Here is a 17,429-nt window from a genome sequence, read left to right as displayed (position 1 = left end):
GCAGAGCTGGACCCCAAGGCTGAGGGGCTTTCACCCAGCCCCTAGAGCCTGGCACTTTGAACTCGGACTTAAAGCCTCCAAACTGTAAGAGAATAAAACTCCTGTTTGTTGAGGCCATCCCATTTGTGGTATATTCCTGTCAGAGCAGCACCAGGTAACCAGAACAGCCACTGACAATCCTATGGAGTTGCTGGTATATGTGGTATGCACTAGGTCACAGAGGAAAACATTTTTTTACCACAGAGCAGTCAACCAAGTTTAAAGTCTTACACTGGCTTTAATACAGCCATCTACTGTACAGAAGCCCGTATTTACTTTTAACCCTAAAGGCATAAAAATGCATTTTAATCCTAGATCAGCACCTGAAGATATACACAGAAGTCTTTTTGTCCCTTATAAAATCAAATTTTTTTTTTATTTGGATGAAAGTTTACAGAGCAAATTCATTTTCCATACAGCAGTTCATACACACTTTGTTTCCAGACATTGACTGCAATTTCCCACAAAGGAACAGCTCTCTTCCCACTTCCTCCCCGTAGTTACCTCTTCCCTGTGTCCTTCCCTCCCGTGTACTCCTGCCCCCCAAGCTGTCTCCCTGTGCATACACAGCCCTTCTATTCTCCCATGATTGAGCTCTCTAAGGAGTGTATCTGCTCCATGTAAATATTAACCTCACATGCCTGTCTTTTGTTTGGCTGGAAGCCACGGGAATAGGTTCAATCCAGACCTGAAGGGCAGCTAGGGGCCATAGTCTCTGGGGTTTCACCAGGCTCTATCAGATCAGAAAACCTGGTCTTTTTTTTTTTTTTAATGATTTTGAGAAAAATCGAAAATCTTGTAATCGAAAAAAGTCTTTTCCTACTGAGTGAACCTTTTTAATACCCAATGGGTAGGGGCCCCATACTTGATGGTACATGATTTCAACAATTAAATTTGTTATCTTAGTACTAAAGTGCTTAACTTACTACACTGGGGCTTAGGAAGATGGCCAACTCCTCCCCAAAGAGGAACTCAAGGTCCAGACTGGCATTGAGAAGATGCAACCAGCCTGAATCCCAGACCCCAGTGTGTTCACAGACATCCTCCCCAGCCTGGTTCTCCAGATCGGCAGGTTTCCCATTTCCTTTCCTCTGAATTCAGTGCAGACTTAGAGCCACTTTGGCCAGGGCTTCTTCATGAGAAATACATATTCCAAATGCAAAGGGAAAGGGCCGTGGTCTGTGTCATAAAAACCCCTTGCTGATTCATGTGCACAAGCACAGTGGTTAAATCCATGAAGCCCTGGCCAAGAGTGTCTCTCTCAACAACCTAAAGCCCCATGGCTAGGAGCCATGTGGAAAGGCAGGATTTTAGGTGAGCTGAGCATGAATGAAAGCTAGGGTATATCCCTGTAACTCCAGGAACCTGGAGAAGGCCCAGGGCAGATTTGCCGTCAAGCAGGCACAGGCTGTTCGCATGTCCAACCACTGCCCGCACAGATGCTGGCATGCCTACTGTGAAGAATGAGGCATCCGCTAGGGCTATCTGGTCATTCACCCAATATTTACTGAGCATAATCATGAAACAGTGGCGGTACATACAGCGATGATGACAATCCAAAGTCCTGGCAATGACAGGAACCTAGCAATGGATGATGACTGAGAGAACCAGGAGGCACCTTGAAGTGAACGGTGTCTGAGCTGGGACTAAGAGGTGAGGAGAATTTTAAAGGCAGGGAGGACAAACTGGGAGAACAAAAACAAAAAACAGAAGAGAAGCACACTTGGGATGGAAAATCTATTCGAGGGATGGCTGGGCCCGGCCCTGGACGAGTCAGTGGGAGGCCTAACACACAAGAGGCTCTGACTAGACTGTCAACCCTGCTGTCAGATGACGGAAGCGGGCTGCAGGGGCAGGGCCAGAGCACTGACACTGCGCTCAGCTCTATGCTCAGGAAGAAGGACCCTAGATGTTACGAGATGAATGAGGCAGGGCGAGGCCGACAGCACAGCCCAACTGGAAGGTTTCCTGATGCACCCAAGGGCAAGGCAGGCCTGTCAGAGGGAGGTGGAAATGCACCCACAGGGAAGTGGAGGGGATTCCGGGAGGAAAGGAAAGCGGCCACGCAGACACATGAGAGACAGCTACAGCCGAGAGGAGGCGAGGGAGGGAGGGACCAGCAAAGCACCGGTGGGCAAGCAGCAGCTGGAAACGAAGAGAAGGGAGAACGAGGAGAAACACTTCCAGCAGCCCTGCCGGAACGCGTGGCAGACAAAGAAAGGCAGAAACTCTTCACTCCCCACGGCAGAGAGGAGGTGGAAAACACGCCAACTGGCAAGCCGAGGACAGGGAAGGGGAAGCTCATTCTCCTTGTCCAGGAAGCGGGAAGAGCTATTACACTGAAGAGATTACAACCAATGTCAGGGAACAAAATGCGTACCCACTGTTGAATGGGAGAGTAATCTCCGTAAACTTTCACCCAAACCACAAAGTGTAAAAAAATAAAATAAAAACTACATTTTGCTCATCCATCATTCCCAAATTATATACCAGATGTAAAGCACTCCTGGCTCTTGCTAGGCTTAGCCTTCATTTTATTCTCACAGGCTGTGATGTCAGTATGGGGGTAACCCATTGATACTCATGGCAGAAATGAAACAACTCTAAAGATGATTTTTGCTAAATCTTCAGAAAGGCCTCCAGGCAAGGCTATTAATTCCTGAGTCTCTTTCCTTCATAAAATAACATGTTTCTTTATTTTCATCTTGAAGGATACCCTGCCACCTCTTCATCAGAAAAGCAAATCAACGTAGCATTTTTTTCCAGCCCTACATCCCCTCACTTCCATCTCCCCATTTATTGGTGCTTTTAATATATGTGAACCTTAAAATAAAGATGTCTCCCCACAGTGCACATCCCTGCTCTAGAGTCACATTCAAGTTCAAGCCACTCAAGTTCATGCTCAAGTCGCTGGGTTAACTGCAAGAGGTAATCCTAGCCAAGTCCACTGGGGCATCTGATGGAAAACGTTGCCTTCCAACGTGCCCATTAAGTTGAGAGAGGTGGCTGTTGTATGCCACTGAGTCAACATCAAATCACAGCAAGCCTACGGGACTAGTCTTTATACACTGTTACATCCTCCCCTATGAAGCAGCTTCAAACTGCCACCCTCTCAGCAGCCAAGCACGTGACCACTGCACCACCAGGGCTCCTTTAAAGGAAGTTTGACCTGCTAATAATGCTGCTGAGACCGTAAGACCCCAGCTGAATTCAATGGCTTAGTTAAAAGCAGGGTCTAAATAAGCAAGGAAAAAAAATGCAGGTGGTAATGTTTATACACACACACACACACACACACACACACACCCCGACATATATATATATAAATGAATGAATCATAAATACCAAAAACCAAACCAAACTCACTGCCATCAAGTAAATTCCTATTCACAGTGACCCCCACTGGGTTTCCAAAACTGTAAATCTTTACGGAAGCGGACTGCCATCTTTTTTCTGCAGAACAGCTGGTGGATTAGAACCACTGACCTTTTAGTTAGCAGCCAAATGCCCTAACCATTATACCACCAGAGCTACTTACCTAATGAATAATAAATAATAAATAAGTAAATAATACATAAATATCATTTCTGTACATCAGTTTTCCTCCTAAGATGAACTTGGGCCACATACTGTATTTTAAGTTCCTTTCTAATTGAAATATTCCATTATTATTTAATTTTCTTTAAATTTCAACAGGCCAAAAAACAGTAATTCCTACATGCAGAAAAGCATTTGTATGTATGTATCTTCAACACTTAACAACAGTGACTTTAGCCTTCAGTTTCCACATGGAATTGCTATGAGTGATGCGATATACAGTAAGTGTCCAGGTTAACATCGTCCAACTTCTAGACAACTCATACTTAAGAACAGACTGCCATAATGTATTAAAAATCTAAGTTAAATACTAACCAAAAAAAAAGAAAAAAAAACGTATTTGTATGATCTGAATTCCCAGGTGTATAGCAGAGCTGACAAGGGACAAGGCTGTAGTCACTTCTTGGTCACAGCCAGCTACCCAGAGGGACTGAGTAGTTGAACCTGTGGGCTCGGGAACATAGTCACAGAATACATCAAGCTCAATTGGCGTAACATACTACACAAAACATTGTTCCATCTCCTACTTTGGCGATTAGCAACTGGGATCTTAAAAGCTTGCAAGCAGCCATCTAGATGCAACGATGAGTCTTTCCTCATCCAGAGCAAAGAAGAATGAAGAAAACCAAAGATTCACGGAAACAATTAGTCCTAGCAACTAATACACCATGCGACCTGCAGCCTATACGACTATGAGACCAGAAGAACTAGATGGTGCCCAGCTACCACTGTCAACCACTCGGAGGGGGATCTATGTAGGAGATTCTGAATAGAAAGGGAGAACAATGTGGAACAAAACTCAAAATCTTTTTATGGGGGGGGGAAGAAGGGAGGGCCAGGTTTGCTGGTCTGATAGAGCCTGGTGGAACTACTGAGACTATGGCCCCTAGCTGCCCTTCAAGTCTGGAACTGAACCCACACCTGTGGCTTCCAGCGAAACAAAAGGCATATGAATTGAACATTTACCTGAAGTAGATACACTCCTTGGACAGAACAATCATGGGAGAAGGAAGGGCTGTTTATGGACAGGGAGACAGCTCAGGAGTGCATGGAGGGATGGACACAGGGAAGAGGTAACTATTGGGAGGAAGTGGGAGGGGAGCTGTTCCATTGGGGTAAATTGTAGTCAATGTCATGAGATAAAGTGTATGTGAACTGCTGTATAGAAAGTGAATTTGCTCTGTAAATTTTCACCCAAATCACTCATCACTCTCTCTATATATATATATATACACACACAAACAAACAAACAAACAAATAAATTAATAAAGATAGATAGATAGATAAAACAAACCAAACTTGCTGCTACTGAGTCAAATTCTACTCATAGACCCCCTTTGGGTTTCTGAGGCAGTAAATCTTTACGGAAATAGATTGCCCAGTCTTCCTTTCCACAGAGTGGCTGGCGAGTTTGACCAACCAACCTTCTGGTTAGCAGTCAAATGCCTTACGCACCACGCCACCCAAGCTCCTTAAGTTAAATACCAACCAAGAAACCAAACGCACTGCCATTGAAGTTAAATACAACGGTTCCTAATAACTACAGCAGGCACACGCTGCTTTGCACAGCTTCAGCAGTCCGCCAGCTGGAGGAAAGAGAACTTCCTGTTAAAGTTAGATCATGTTGCCATTAACACTATATTGTGTATATAACTTTGAATTTGGCCTAAATTTTTCTGTATTTACCTTTGTAACTATACTTCCAGAGCGTAAATCTTCTGCAAATGCTGGTGATGTGTCCTAAGCAAAGGAAAATGATCACAATTGAAAATAAAGTGGAAATAGTAACACGACCAGAACGTGAGACACCCTCAGTCACTGGAAAAGGAGGATAAAGTGAGAAAGATGGAGCAGGTGGAAGGCTCTGCCCCATAAAACTATTACCAAGCAACGCGGTGGTTTAAGTATTGAAATGGAAAGGCTATTGATAACTTGGTCAAAGGATCAAAATCAGCATAATGTGCCTATTAGCCTTACTTTAGTTCAAGAAAAGTCTCAAGGCCTTTTCAATGACCTAAAAGCTGCATGTGCAGCAAGTGAAGGTAATTGTGATGAAGAATCTATTGCTAGTAAGGGTTAGTTCAAGAAGCTCTGGTGGCTTAGTGCCTAAGGCATTTGACTGCTAATCAGAAGGTTGGCAGTTCAAACCCACCAGCTGCTCCGTGAAAGGAAGATTGGGCAATCTACTTCTGTAAAGATTTACCACCTTGGAAACCCAATGGGGGTCACTATGAGTTGGAGTTGACTCAGTGACAGTGAGTTTACTTTTTTGGAGGGATTGGTTCAATCGTTTCAAAGTGTGGGCACATTTGCGTAACATGAAAGGGGCAGGTGAAGCAGGGAGTGTTGAGGTGAGTGCTGCTCCCATCAGTGATTTCCCTGAAATGCTGACAGAATTACTTAGGAGGGAGGTTATTTGCCAGACCAAGTATTTAATGTAGATGAGACTGGCTTATTTTGGGAAAAATGCCTAAAAGCACCTACACTTTGAAAAAGAAAAAAAATGCACGAGAGCATTAGGCATCAAAGGATACCCCCTGCCACTGAGCTGCTTCTGATGCCTAGTGACCCCTTAGGACAGAGTAGAACTGCCCTATAAGATTTCCAAGACTGTGAATAATTATGGAAACAGACTGCATCATCTTTCTCCCACCGAGTGGCTGGTGGGTTCAAACCACTGACCTTTTGTTTAGCAAGCAAATGCTTTAACCACTACTCCACAAGAGCTCTTTGCATCAAAGGATAGGGTACATTATTGCTTGAGGATAATGTATCCGGAGGTTTCAAGCTCAAGCCTCTGCTAGTGTGTCACCGTGTCACTAAGGCGTTGTCTTCCGGTTATCTGGAAGGCAAACACAAAAGCTTGGGGTACAACTGCCATCTCTGAAGCCTGGTTCTTGAGCATTTTATCCCTGCTGCTGAACATGAGGACTCAGCCAAGAAAATTCCTTTCAAGATTTTCCTTGAGCTTGACAACACACCTGGACATCCAAGCCCTTCAAATGACCTTCACCTCAATGGAGAAGTCGTAGTTGCACCCCCCACATCATCGCTACATCAGCCAGGGGGTCAAGGTGTCAGCCTCCTTTAAGGCCTATTATTTAGGGCAGACTTTCTCCCAATAGTCAAGGCCCCCCAAGATGATGTGATGAGCTAAAGGGAGTTTTGCAGGAGTTACTGCAGAAACGGTGTTGGGATGGAATGTGACCACCACTAACTTCACAAGGGGGAGAAGGCTCGAGATCAACATCAACTGCCCATGGCTGATTCCTAGGAGGTGGAGGTCACACATGCCATCACCCTCCAACCCTTTTTGACCAACTTTTCCTCCCACAGCACTCCCTACTTCTCTGCTGAGTTTGATAGTTCATTGCAATGACCACAGAGAACTCAAAGACAATACTTACAATTGTGGGGTTTATTAGGGAAGTAACAGGTTAGGAACAACTCAGGATACAGTTCTTCAATCAGGACAGGCTCTTCTCAATAGTACCTCTGGCCCTGGGCCTCTCAGCTCCACGGCCTCTTGGCCTCTGCCCTGCATGGGCAGATGTTACCAAGTTCTCTTAGCTCTGCTGAATGGTGCCCAGAGAGGCACCCACTCTGCCAGAAAGCCTCCTGCCCAAAGGCACTCAGCTTTTGCGCTCCATGGACCAGGAAGCCCACTGCCCTGGCTCGTGCTGGTCTCCCGGTTCTGCTGCCTCCTCCACTGTCTCTCTGCTGCAGCTTCTGCTGCTTCTCACCATCTCTCACGGTCTCTGGTGTCAGCTCTCTGTCTACCGGATGAAAGAAGTTCAGCACAGGGATACTGGGTCCAAATGTGCTCCACTCCTGGCTCTTCTTTCTTGATGGCAGTGAAATCCCTCTTTCCACCTCTGGGATGGTTCATTCTAAGCCTAGTAGATGGCAAAACTGACCAATCTTCAAATTAGGGTTCCATTCACATTATTTACACACAGTCCCACCCCCACAAAGGTACCATATACCTTTTTTACATTATTAGCATGCTATCCAATTCTCTTGTGGGCAACAAGCACCTTACATTTGCATAGTCCCACCCAGTCATCTGGCGGGAATCACAAAGAACATGGCTGGAAGGGCCATACCAAGAATTCACTGCTCGATTATAAAATCTATGATGTCATCAAAGATACTGCTGATTCTGGGAGGAAGTGAAGCACTCGAACATAAAAGGCCTATGAGACAAACTGTGCTCCCAATTTGCATGTGCTTCTCGGGGTTTATGCTGACGACATCACCAAGGCCAAGCAAGCTGTGACTGATACTGGTAACTTAGTTAGACATCAGTGAAACGATGGCAGAGTCACTTGACTCCCGTGCCAACAACTAACCGATGAAGACTTACGGAACTAGAACAGCAGATGAGAGTACCTGAGGAAGAAGACTGGGACCTAAAAACTCCAGAACAGAAAAGCTTTCAACCAAAGAGCTACTCATTGAAGCAGGAATGGCAAAGTCAGAGGAGCAAGATCCTAATACTGAGAGGTTCACCAAGTTTACTGGACAGTTCCTGAGGGTCTCGGCTGCCACAAGGCCATTTATGATGAGAGAAAAAAAAACCCACTGCCATCGAGTTCATTATGACTCATGGTGACCCTTTAGGACAGAGTGGAACTGCCCCACAGGGTTTCCAAGGCTGTGAATCTTTACAGAAGCAGACTGCCTCATCTTTCTCCCATGGAGCTGCTGCTAAGTTCAAACCACTGTCCTTCGGGTTAGCAGCTGGATGCCTTGACCGCTATGCACCAGAGTTCCTATCAAAAAAAGAACAGCTCTATATAAACCTCCCTTGATGCCAACTTCAAGAAACTGACTCCAGTAGTAAGCCCCCTCACCCCCTCACCAGCAGCAGGCCCACCCTGGTCAACACCAAGCCCATCCTCTCCAACAGCAGCCCCCTCTCCACCACCTTCTCCTGCATCATCCTCCAGTTATTAATGTTAGAATGGTACCTCACAAATGTCCCCTCCGGTATGTGGGACACTGACAGAATGAGTGATAACCTTCAACTGTGATTTTTATTTTTTTCCCCTATCTGAACTGTTTCTTAATTTTCTTTTTAAAGTACTGTATACTTTCACCAAAAGGAGCGCTGGTGGTATAGTGCTCAAGACATCTGGCTGCTAACACAAAGGTTGGTGGTTCGAACCCACTAGCTGCTCCACAAAAGATGAGGCAGTCTGATTCCATAAAGATTTATAGCCTCAGAAACCCAATGGGGGTTGCTCTGAATCAGAATTGACTCGATGGCAATGCGTTTAGTTTTTTTTTTGGATATATTTATACACACATGTACATATACATACATACATGTATATTCTCTCTCTTCAGAACAATACTGTATGTAGTTACTTTTATTACTATTATTATTATTATTATTATTATTATTATTATTATGAACTCTGGTGGCGTAGTGCCTAAGGCATTTGACTACTAACCAGAAGGCTAGCTGTTCAAACTCACCAACCACTCCTCAGAAAAAGGACTGGGCAATCTACTTCCATAGAGATATTGCCTCAGACACCCAAGAAGGGGTTGCTATGAGTTGGGACCAACTTGACAGCAGAGTCTGGGTTTTTTCATTGTTAGGTTAAAGATGTTTTAGTGTATTTAAAGTGTTTAAATATTTTACACGCATAAAAAGGTACTAACACAAACATTTGACTATCTGATACAAAATGTGCAGCGATTCTGACTTAAAGACAGACAGACTTAGAACAGATTTTGTCCATAACCCAGGGACTGTCTGCATTACAAACATTTCAAGGACTTACACTGTAAGCAAGGGGTCTTAACACACATGCTACAAATGAGAACTTTTGAAACAGGACTGTTCCTCCATTCTGAATTGACTTTTTAAGAAGTTAATTTCAGAAGTTAATCTGCTACAGGGTTTTAAACACACAACCCTAACAGTTTGACCCAAAACAGAGCCTGCACAAATAGTTGTGTCTTAGACTATACCTACTACCCTCAGATGAAAGAGGATGAGAATGGGCAAAAAAAAAAAAAAAGAGCTTTCAAAACACCTTTTTTCTTTTTTTTAAAAAAAGTACCCTAATTAGAGAAAATGTCAAACAAAACTCAAAATTATTAAGAAAAAAAAAAAAAGACCAAGCTTGCTGGTCTGATAGAGCCTGGTGAAAACACTGAGACTAAGGCCCCTAGCTACCCTTCAGGTGTGGAATTAAACTCACTCCTGTGGCTTCCAGCCAAATAAAAGACAGGCATATGGACTGAACGTTTACATCAGGTAGGTACACTCCTTGGAGAGATCAATCATAGAACAGAAGGGCAGTGTATGCATAGGGAGACCGCTGGGGGGCAGGAGTGCATGGGAAGGAAGGACACAGGGAGGAGGTAACTATGAGCAGGAAGTGGGAAGAGAGCTGTTACATCGTGGGAAATTGCAGTCAATGTCATGAGACAAAATGTGTATGAACTGCTATGTGGAAAATGAAATCACTCTGTAAACTTTCACCCAAATCACAATAATAATTTGAAAAAAAAAAAAGGTACCCTAATTATCCCATTTGTCATATAAATTCATGTTATTACAAAAAAAAAAAAAGTTACCTAACACTAAGATTCTTCTAGTCAGTTAAAAAGTATGCATTCACAGAATACTAATTTTAAAGCTATGGTTTCCTGTTTGTTATTTTCTCATGGTCATACCTCTGCACTTCCACTAATACCCTTCGAATTTTAGGATTATGACACCAAAAAATGTGCCCCTGCCAATACAGACTAGAAAAAGGCAGAGGCTGCTCCAGATAAGCCCTGTGCTTTCACCCCCAGCTTCTTCTACTCTCGTTGTCACCTCATAGGAATCAGAAAATGAAAACTGTCTTGGTGAGTAAGGTTAAAAAAAAAAAAAAAAAAACCCACTTCCAGCAAGTCATTTCCAACTCAGTGACACCCTCCCCCCAAAAAAACCTTACTGCTTTTCCTTACTCAGGTGAAAGTAAACACATACCTATGTACCAGAAGCCAGACTGATGTGACCTAGCTAGTTGTCACCCATCCAAGTGAGTGCTCAAGATCAGAGACTGTCACTGGTTTCGTACAGGACCCAACAGGTAACACAAACTGATTGATCATTTCATGTCTTACTCATTGAAGGGAAGCCTGAGCCTGCCTTAACTAACACAAATCTTCCAGAATGGCTCTACAAGATTTTTCTTTAATCCTGTATTAGTAAATTATACTTCAATTAAAAAAAAATAAAATACATACATACATACACACACACACATACACATCTCCTAAGGTCCATAAGTTAAACCTACTAGAATCAAAATTTAAGGTCTTCAAGCACTTACTAAAGTTTAAAAAAAAAAAAAAACCACTAGACTCCAATTTCCTCTTTGCTCTTTGAGCCAGAAATCTAAAATTGTTTTCTAGCTAATTGTTATGTGCCGTTGAGTTGGCCCCGACTCACAGCGACCTCTCTCCTTGGGTTTCCAAGGCGGTATCACTATGGAAGTTGATTGCTCAATCTTCCTTCCGAGGAGTGGCTGGTGGGTTTGAACCGCCAGCCTTCTAGTTAACAGTCAAGTGCCTTAGGGACTATGCCACCAGAGCTCCTTTCCAGCTAATAGCAAACCACTATTTACTTGAGAAAACATTTTCCAGCTAAAAGATAAGGGGAAGATGTCCTGGATTGAACTGTGTCCCCCAAAAATGTGTGTCAACTTGGTTGGGCCCTGATTCTCAGTGGTCTGGCAGTTATGTAATGACGTAACCATCCCCCCCGACGTGAGCTGATGTGACCAGCCAATCAGCTGTAAGGGGGATTAGGATGGGATACAACACCCTTACTCAGGTCACAGCCCTGATCTCCCATAAGGGAAGTTTCCCTGGAGTGTGGCCTGTATCCCTTTTATCTTACAAGAAGAGGAAGGTTAACCAAGCAGAGACCTCAGTCCCACCAAGAAAGAAGAGTGGGGGGGGGGGGCACAACACGTCCTTGGGACCCAGGATCTCTGCACTGAAAACCTCCTAGACCCAGAGGAAGACTGATGCCAAGACACAGGGAGATCGTCAAAAAAACACCAAGCCCACAGATGCTGAAAAGAGACAAAGATCTTTCTCCAGAGCCAACAGAGAGAAAAAGCCAAGCCCTGGAGCTGGTGTCCTGAACTGAGAGAATAAATTTGTTCATCAAAGTCATCCATTTGTATCATTTCTGTTATAGCAGCACTATGGAACTAAGACAGGAGGACATTACCATTCTCTGTTCCCACGATTCAAGAGAAGTCTAGGCCCAAGCTGCTCCTGACGCTAAGCCGCTGCATTTCCCAGCACCTCCGTCAGGTGCACACTGCAACTAGAGCAGACAACGCTACAGTCAAACCCTGGGGTCAGCTCCTTCTCTGCCTCTTCCTACTGTGCATCCTTGGACAAGGGACGTATTGTTCTGTGCCAATTCTTCTATCCATAAAGTGGAGATAATAATCCCAACTAAGTTGGAGAGAAAGAAAATGCACAGCAGATTAAATCTTTCTCTTTACATAACTACTCTGGCAAAGAAATTCCTACTCTTTAGCTTTAAAATATCCAGGAAGAAAGCAGCATCTCCACTGCACAGATCATTGCAATTCACTCACGGCATAGCTGGGCCGAGCAGTTCCACACATCAAACTCCTCCTACTGTGTTCCCCCAGACTGGCCGGTATTATCACAGTTAGTGCAAAAGGTAACTGTCATTAATCAACTGTAAGGAGCAATTTGAAATCTCTCTTAAAATTAAACAAATTCTTCCCAAATGAAAGTTCTTCAAGTTGTATGAAAAAGAACCCTAAAATGTTTCACTTTAGGAAAGACACAAAAAATTATTGGTTCTCTTTGAGTTAGTCTCACAGAAATTATCTTTTTTCTACCTTAGAATTAAAAGAGAACACTTTCATTAAGATGTTAACATTTCGTAATTAATGGAATAATTCATTAATAATGAATCATTTTCTTTTTTCCTTTTTTATGCAAGTATCAAAAAGAAGCCCAGTGTCACTAAACTTTTATTTTTGTGTCATAAACACAATGGTTATTCTTCCACTAATGACAGCTCCTTGGTGGCACAGTGGTTAGGTTCTTGGCTGCTAACTCAAAGGTCAGCAGTTGGAATTCACCAGCCATTCCACACTCCGTAAAACCAAGATGTGGCAGTCTGTTACCATAGAGATTACAGTTTTGGAAACTCTGAGGCAGTTCTACTCTGCCCTACAGGGTCACTAAATCGACTCAACAGCAGCAGGTAACCTTCCATTTTAAAGACACTGCCCTGCCTTTTGCTTCCCCCCCACCCCCCTCAGTCTTCCCTCACTGTCCTCACTCCTTGTCAATACCACCTCTTGGGAAACAAGCACAGCGCAGGGGACTACTCATCAGAGCGCTGGCTCCTGTTCTGCGCTCACGGCTGAAATTAACGGTCATAACCTCCCGTTCAGTCATCTACCAGTCAGACTACCAAGAGAGATAAAAATGACTTTAACTTACAACAAAGGGAAACTGGTCCAGCCTTTAAATGAATTGTTACCTAGTAGTTCAAAGGCTGAATTTCTCTGGATACCTAAGAGCAAGATACATGAACCAGGAGTCTTGTAACAATAAACGGTGCTTCTGTGACACCAGCGCTCACGTCTTAGAAAGAGCGGAGGTCATTTTCTACAACAGGGATTCAAAAACCCTAACACTAAGAAGTCTTGTTTACTTAAAGATATAAGAAATGTCCAACTTTAAATTAAGAAAAGAAAGAAGATGCCAATTTGTATCACTGCTCTCAAGCATCCAACCATACAGCTATGGGAACAAAGGTTAACGCAGAGTCAGGGCTTTGACAGCTCTGAAGTAACCACCAGTTAGCAGGGTCTACATCCAGGCACACGGCACTGATGCCGACAGCTAACTGTAAAGAGTCGTCTTGTAACTCAAAGGCACAAGAACTTACTTTCTATTACATAGCTCATCAATGGGTAAGGGAGCCCCTATCTTTGGTTTTCTTCCCTCCCTGAGGCTTCCCCAATGATTACATCCATCAACTCCTTTTCCCTTAATCATAAAAGAGAGAAAAAAGCAGGATAGCAAGAGCTTAGTGTCCGAAGAACCTCAACCCTCCAAATAAAAGGACTCTAATTGGCAACTCTTCATTAATTGTGGCTTTCTCCCTTGCAAAAGTTAACTTTGGATTTCTGGGAAGAGCTGGATACAGACCAAGTCCCATTATCAGTTAAAGTACAAGTTGCCGTGGTTGTGCAAGGACTGGGCAATGCAGAATTATGCTTCAAGTTTGAAGCCAGAACCCACTGTCACCAAACCATTTCTCTGTTAGAGTGCCAACTCCTGTCTTGAAAGGACTAGCCCTTCACAGTTAAGGCTCAAACTCTACAGGTGTATAATTTAAAGCAGTATTTCTCTAAGGCTGGCTTCCTTTCCCACCTGTACAACAGCCTTCTGACTGCACAGGAAAATTCTCTCCAGTGTATACACTGGCGTATTTTTCAGAAAATCAAAACTTACAGAAAATTTTGGGAGCCCTTTGTGCCCCATCCCTCCCCCACAGAACATCTTTTAAAACATAATGAAAAAGTAAAATACTTCAGAATCAGTTTCCGCAAAGACACACATTATATAGTCTTCCAACTTCAAGTTTCTCTTATTTGTTCAGTTAAATATGTGAATTAAAGCAACAAAATATATTTAAGGACAACTGAAGGAGCTCTGGTGGCACAGTGGTTAAAGCATTTGTCTGCTGACCAAAAGGTTGGCAGCTGGAACCCACCAGCCACTCCGTGAGAGAAAGATGAGGCAGTCTGTTTCCTTGAAGATTTACAGCCTTGGAAACCCTGCAGGGCAGTTCTACTTTGTTCTGTTACATCACCGCAAGTTGGAATCGACTCTGTTACAGTGGGTTTTTTGGTTTAAGGACAACTGATGGTTTTAAAACTATCAGAAAGCTTTTCTAAAGGTCTATGAGGCATCAGGATTGGAGGAAGATTCAGTAACAACCTGCAAAATGCAGGTCACACAACCTTGCTTGCTGAAAGTGAAGACGACTTCAAGCACTTACTGATGAAGAGTAAAGACTATAGTCTGCAGTACAGATTACACCTCAACACAAAGAAAATGAAAATCCTCACAACTGGACCAATAAGCAGCATCATGATAAATGGAGGAAAGATTGAAGTTATCAAAGATTTCATATTTCTTGGATCCACAATCAACACCCATGGAAGTAGCAATCAAGACATTAAATGCTGTACTGTACTCGGCAAATAAATTTGCTGCAAAAGACCTCTTTAAAGTGTTAAGAAGCAAAGATGTCTCTTTGAAGACTAAGGTATGCCTAACCTAAGCCATGGTACTTTCAATCATCTGATATGCATGTGAGAGCTGGACAACGAATAAGGAAGAAGGAAAGAAGAAGAGCTGATGCTTTTTTGCATTGTAATGTTCACGAAGAACACTAAAAATACTATGGACTGCCAGAAGAACGGACAAATCTGTCCTAGAGGAAGTGCAGCCGGAATGCTCCCTGGAAGCGAGAAGGCCAGACTTTGTGCGACCTACTTTGGTCATGTTGTCAGAAGGAACCATTCTCTGGAAAGGGATATCATGCTTGGTAAAGTGGAGGGTCAGCAAAAAAGGGGAAGACCCTCAATGAGACGGACTGACATACTGGCTCCAACGATGGGCTCAAGTGTAGCGAGGAGTGTAAGGATGATGCATGACTGGGCAGTGTTTCATTCTGATGTACACAGCATCGCTGTGAATCAAAGCCAACTCAATGGCACCTAACACCACCATGAAGCTTCTAACAAACACAAAATGAGGGACGTGTATGAATACGGGAGCCCTGGTGGCACAGTGGTTAAGCACTTGGATGCTAACCAAAAGTCAAGCAGTCTGAATCCACCAGCCACTCCATGGTGTGCCTGACCCAAGCCATGGTATTTTCAATTGCCTCACATGCATGCAAAAGCTGGACAATGAATAAGAGTGATCAAAGAAGAATTGACACACTTGAATTATGGTGTTGGCAAAGAATACTAAATATGCCATGGACTACCAGAAGAGTAAATAAAGCTGTCTCGGAAGAAGTACAGCTGGAATGCTCCTTCGAAGCGAGGACTGGGGAGACACTGTCTCACGTACTGTGGTCATGTTATCAGGAAGACCAATCCTTGGAGAAGGACATCATGCTTGGTAAAGTGGCAGGTCAGCGAAAAAGGGGACGATGCTCCATGAGACGGACTGACACAGTGGCTGCAACAACGGGCTCAAACACCGCAATGACTGTGATGGCACAGGACTGGGCAGTGTCCTGCTCTATGGCACATGGGTCACTATGAGTCGAAAGCGACGTGAAGGCACACACAACAACAGCTGCTCCACTGGAGAAGGATGTGGCAGTCTGCGTGCACAAAGACAACAGCCTTGGAAATCCTATGGGGCAGTTCTGTTCTGTCCTACAGGGTTGCTGCGAGTCAGAATCCACTCAATGGCAACAGGTTTGATTTGGTTTTGTGTATGAATATGGGCAGACATACACTGTTGTACTGAACGAGAGGGCTGACAGGCTCCTCAAAGGGGCCACGACTCAGGAAAAAAATAAAAAAAGGCACTTAAAAATCACTCTTTATTCTTTCAATAAAGTTACTTCAGTTGTGTTGTCAGAAACGGAATTATTTAGCTCAGGTAACAAATAACTAGATGCAGTGTGACCACACGTCCTACCTCTGTGTCCCAGGAATCTTGAAAGACAGGGTTCCTACTACTCCTTTTGGTCTGGGGAGGAAGATGGGTGTCCTCTTCATTGCCATTCCTTCTCCTTTTCCTGGAATCAAATCAGAAGGAAAAAGAGAAATCCAACAATTGCTCTGTGAACGCGCAAACTGTAATCACATCAACAATACATAAATGTGCACTCTTGCTGTGAAAATATAATTCACCTAGATTCCTCAAGAGCTTACAAGTCAAAGTACTCTATCGTTAGGTAAAAAGCACAAAAACAGAAAACAGCAATAGCAAACAGTGTGGGAGACGAATTTTTAAAAAGAAGCTTAATGATCTTAAATGTCTCTGGGACCAGGATAAGACCAAGAAGAGGTTAATGATGAAGCTTCCAGACTCTCTCTTTCCTGTAATTAATTACAATTCGTGCTACCGAAGTCTATTCCTTTCCCCAAGATAACATTCATGAGAAGTGTGGCTGCTTTTGACTAATTATCCTTAAAATTCTTATAAAAATGGGGCAACTCGGTAATATCGTCAGATGTTCCTGGTACCCTCTAAACTTTGGTACTCTCTTATCCCTAATAATTCCTCAATTATCACATTCAACCAAAGCTCCACATTCTCCAGAGTATTCAATTTTTCTGGACAATCACTGGAAAGGCTGTTCTTGGACATATTGCCCAATTAGTCTTGCTACACTAGCTAGCTAGCATTACGATTTAACAGTTACTTACTTTGAGAGGCCAGCACAAGGCACTTAAAGAAAAATTGCATCTGCCGCTCAGTCAACTGTTGTCAGCTACGCAAGACAAAATCTGAGTGTACTCTACGCAAATCAAGATGCTGTCAGAAGGCCTTCTAAGCCCCAGTCAGAAAATAGAACCATATTACCAAAAAAACCAAACTCACTGCTGTCGTTGGTCTCAACTCATAGTGACCCTTTCCTTGGGTTTCCCAGGTGCTATCTCTACAGAAGTAGATTGCCCAACCTTCCTTCCGAGGAGGGCCTTCCGGTTAGCTGTCAAATGCCTTAGGCACTA

General features: G+C 43.5%; 1 protein-coding gene across 1 annotated transcript in view; it reads right to left on the bottom strand.

Annotated features, from left to right (window-relative positions):
- FAM104A (family with sequence similarity 104 member A) overlaps positions 1–17,429 on the bottom strand; it is a 32,782-nt gene that overhangs the window by 8,459 nt on the left and 6,894 nt on the right. Inside the window, exon 2 of the mRNA XM_007959683.2 lies at positions 16,390–16,489. Within this exon, the coding sequence (XP_007957874.1) occupies positions 16,390–16,489 (100 nt within the window). The remainder of the gene's footprint in view (positions 1–16,389; positions 16,490–17,429) is intronic.

This window comes from Orycteropus afer, unplaced genomic scaffold (assembly GCF_000298275.1).
Source record: "Orycteropus afer afer isolate SDZICR_OR568_19922 unplaced genomic scaffold, OryAfe1.0 scaffold00018, whole genome shotgun sequence".
Taxonomy (NCBI): domain Eukaryota; kingdom Metazoa; phylum Chordata; class Mammalia; order Tubulidentata; family Orycteropodidae; genus Orycteropus; species Orycteropus afer.
This window is presented reverse-complemented; position numbering and strand designations above follow the sequence as displayed.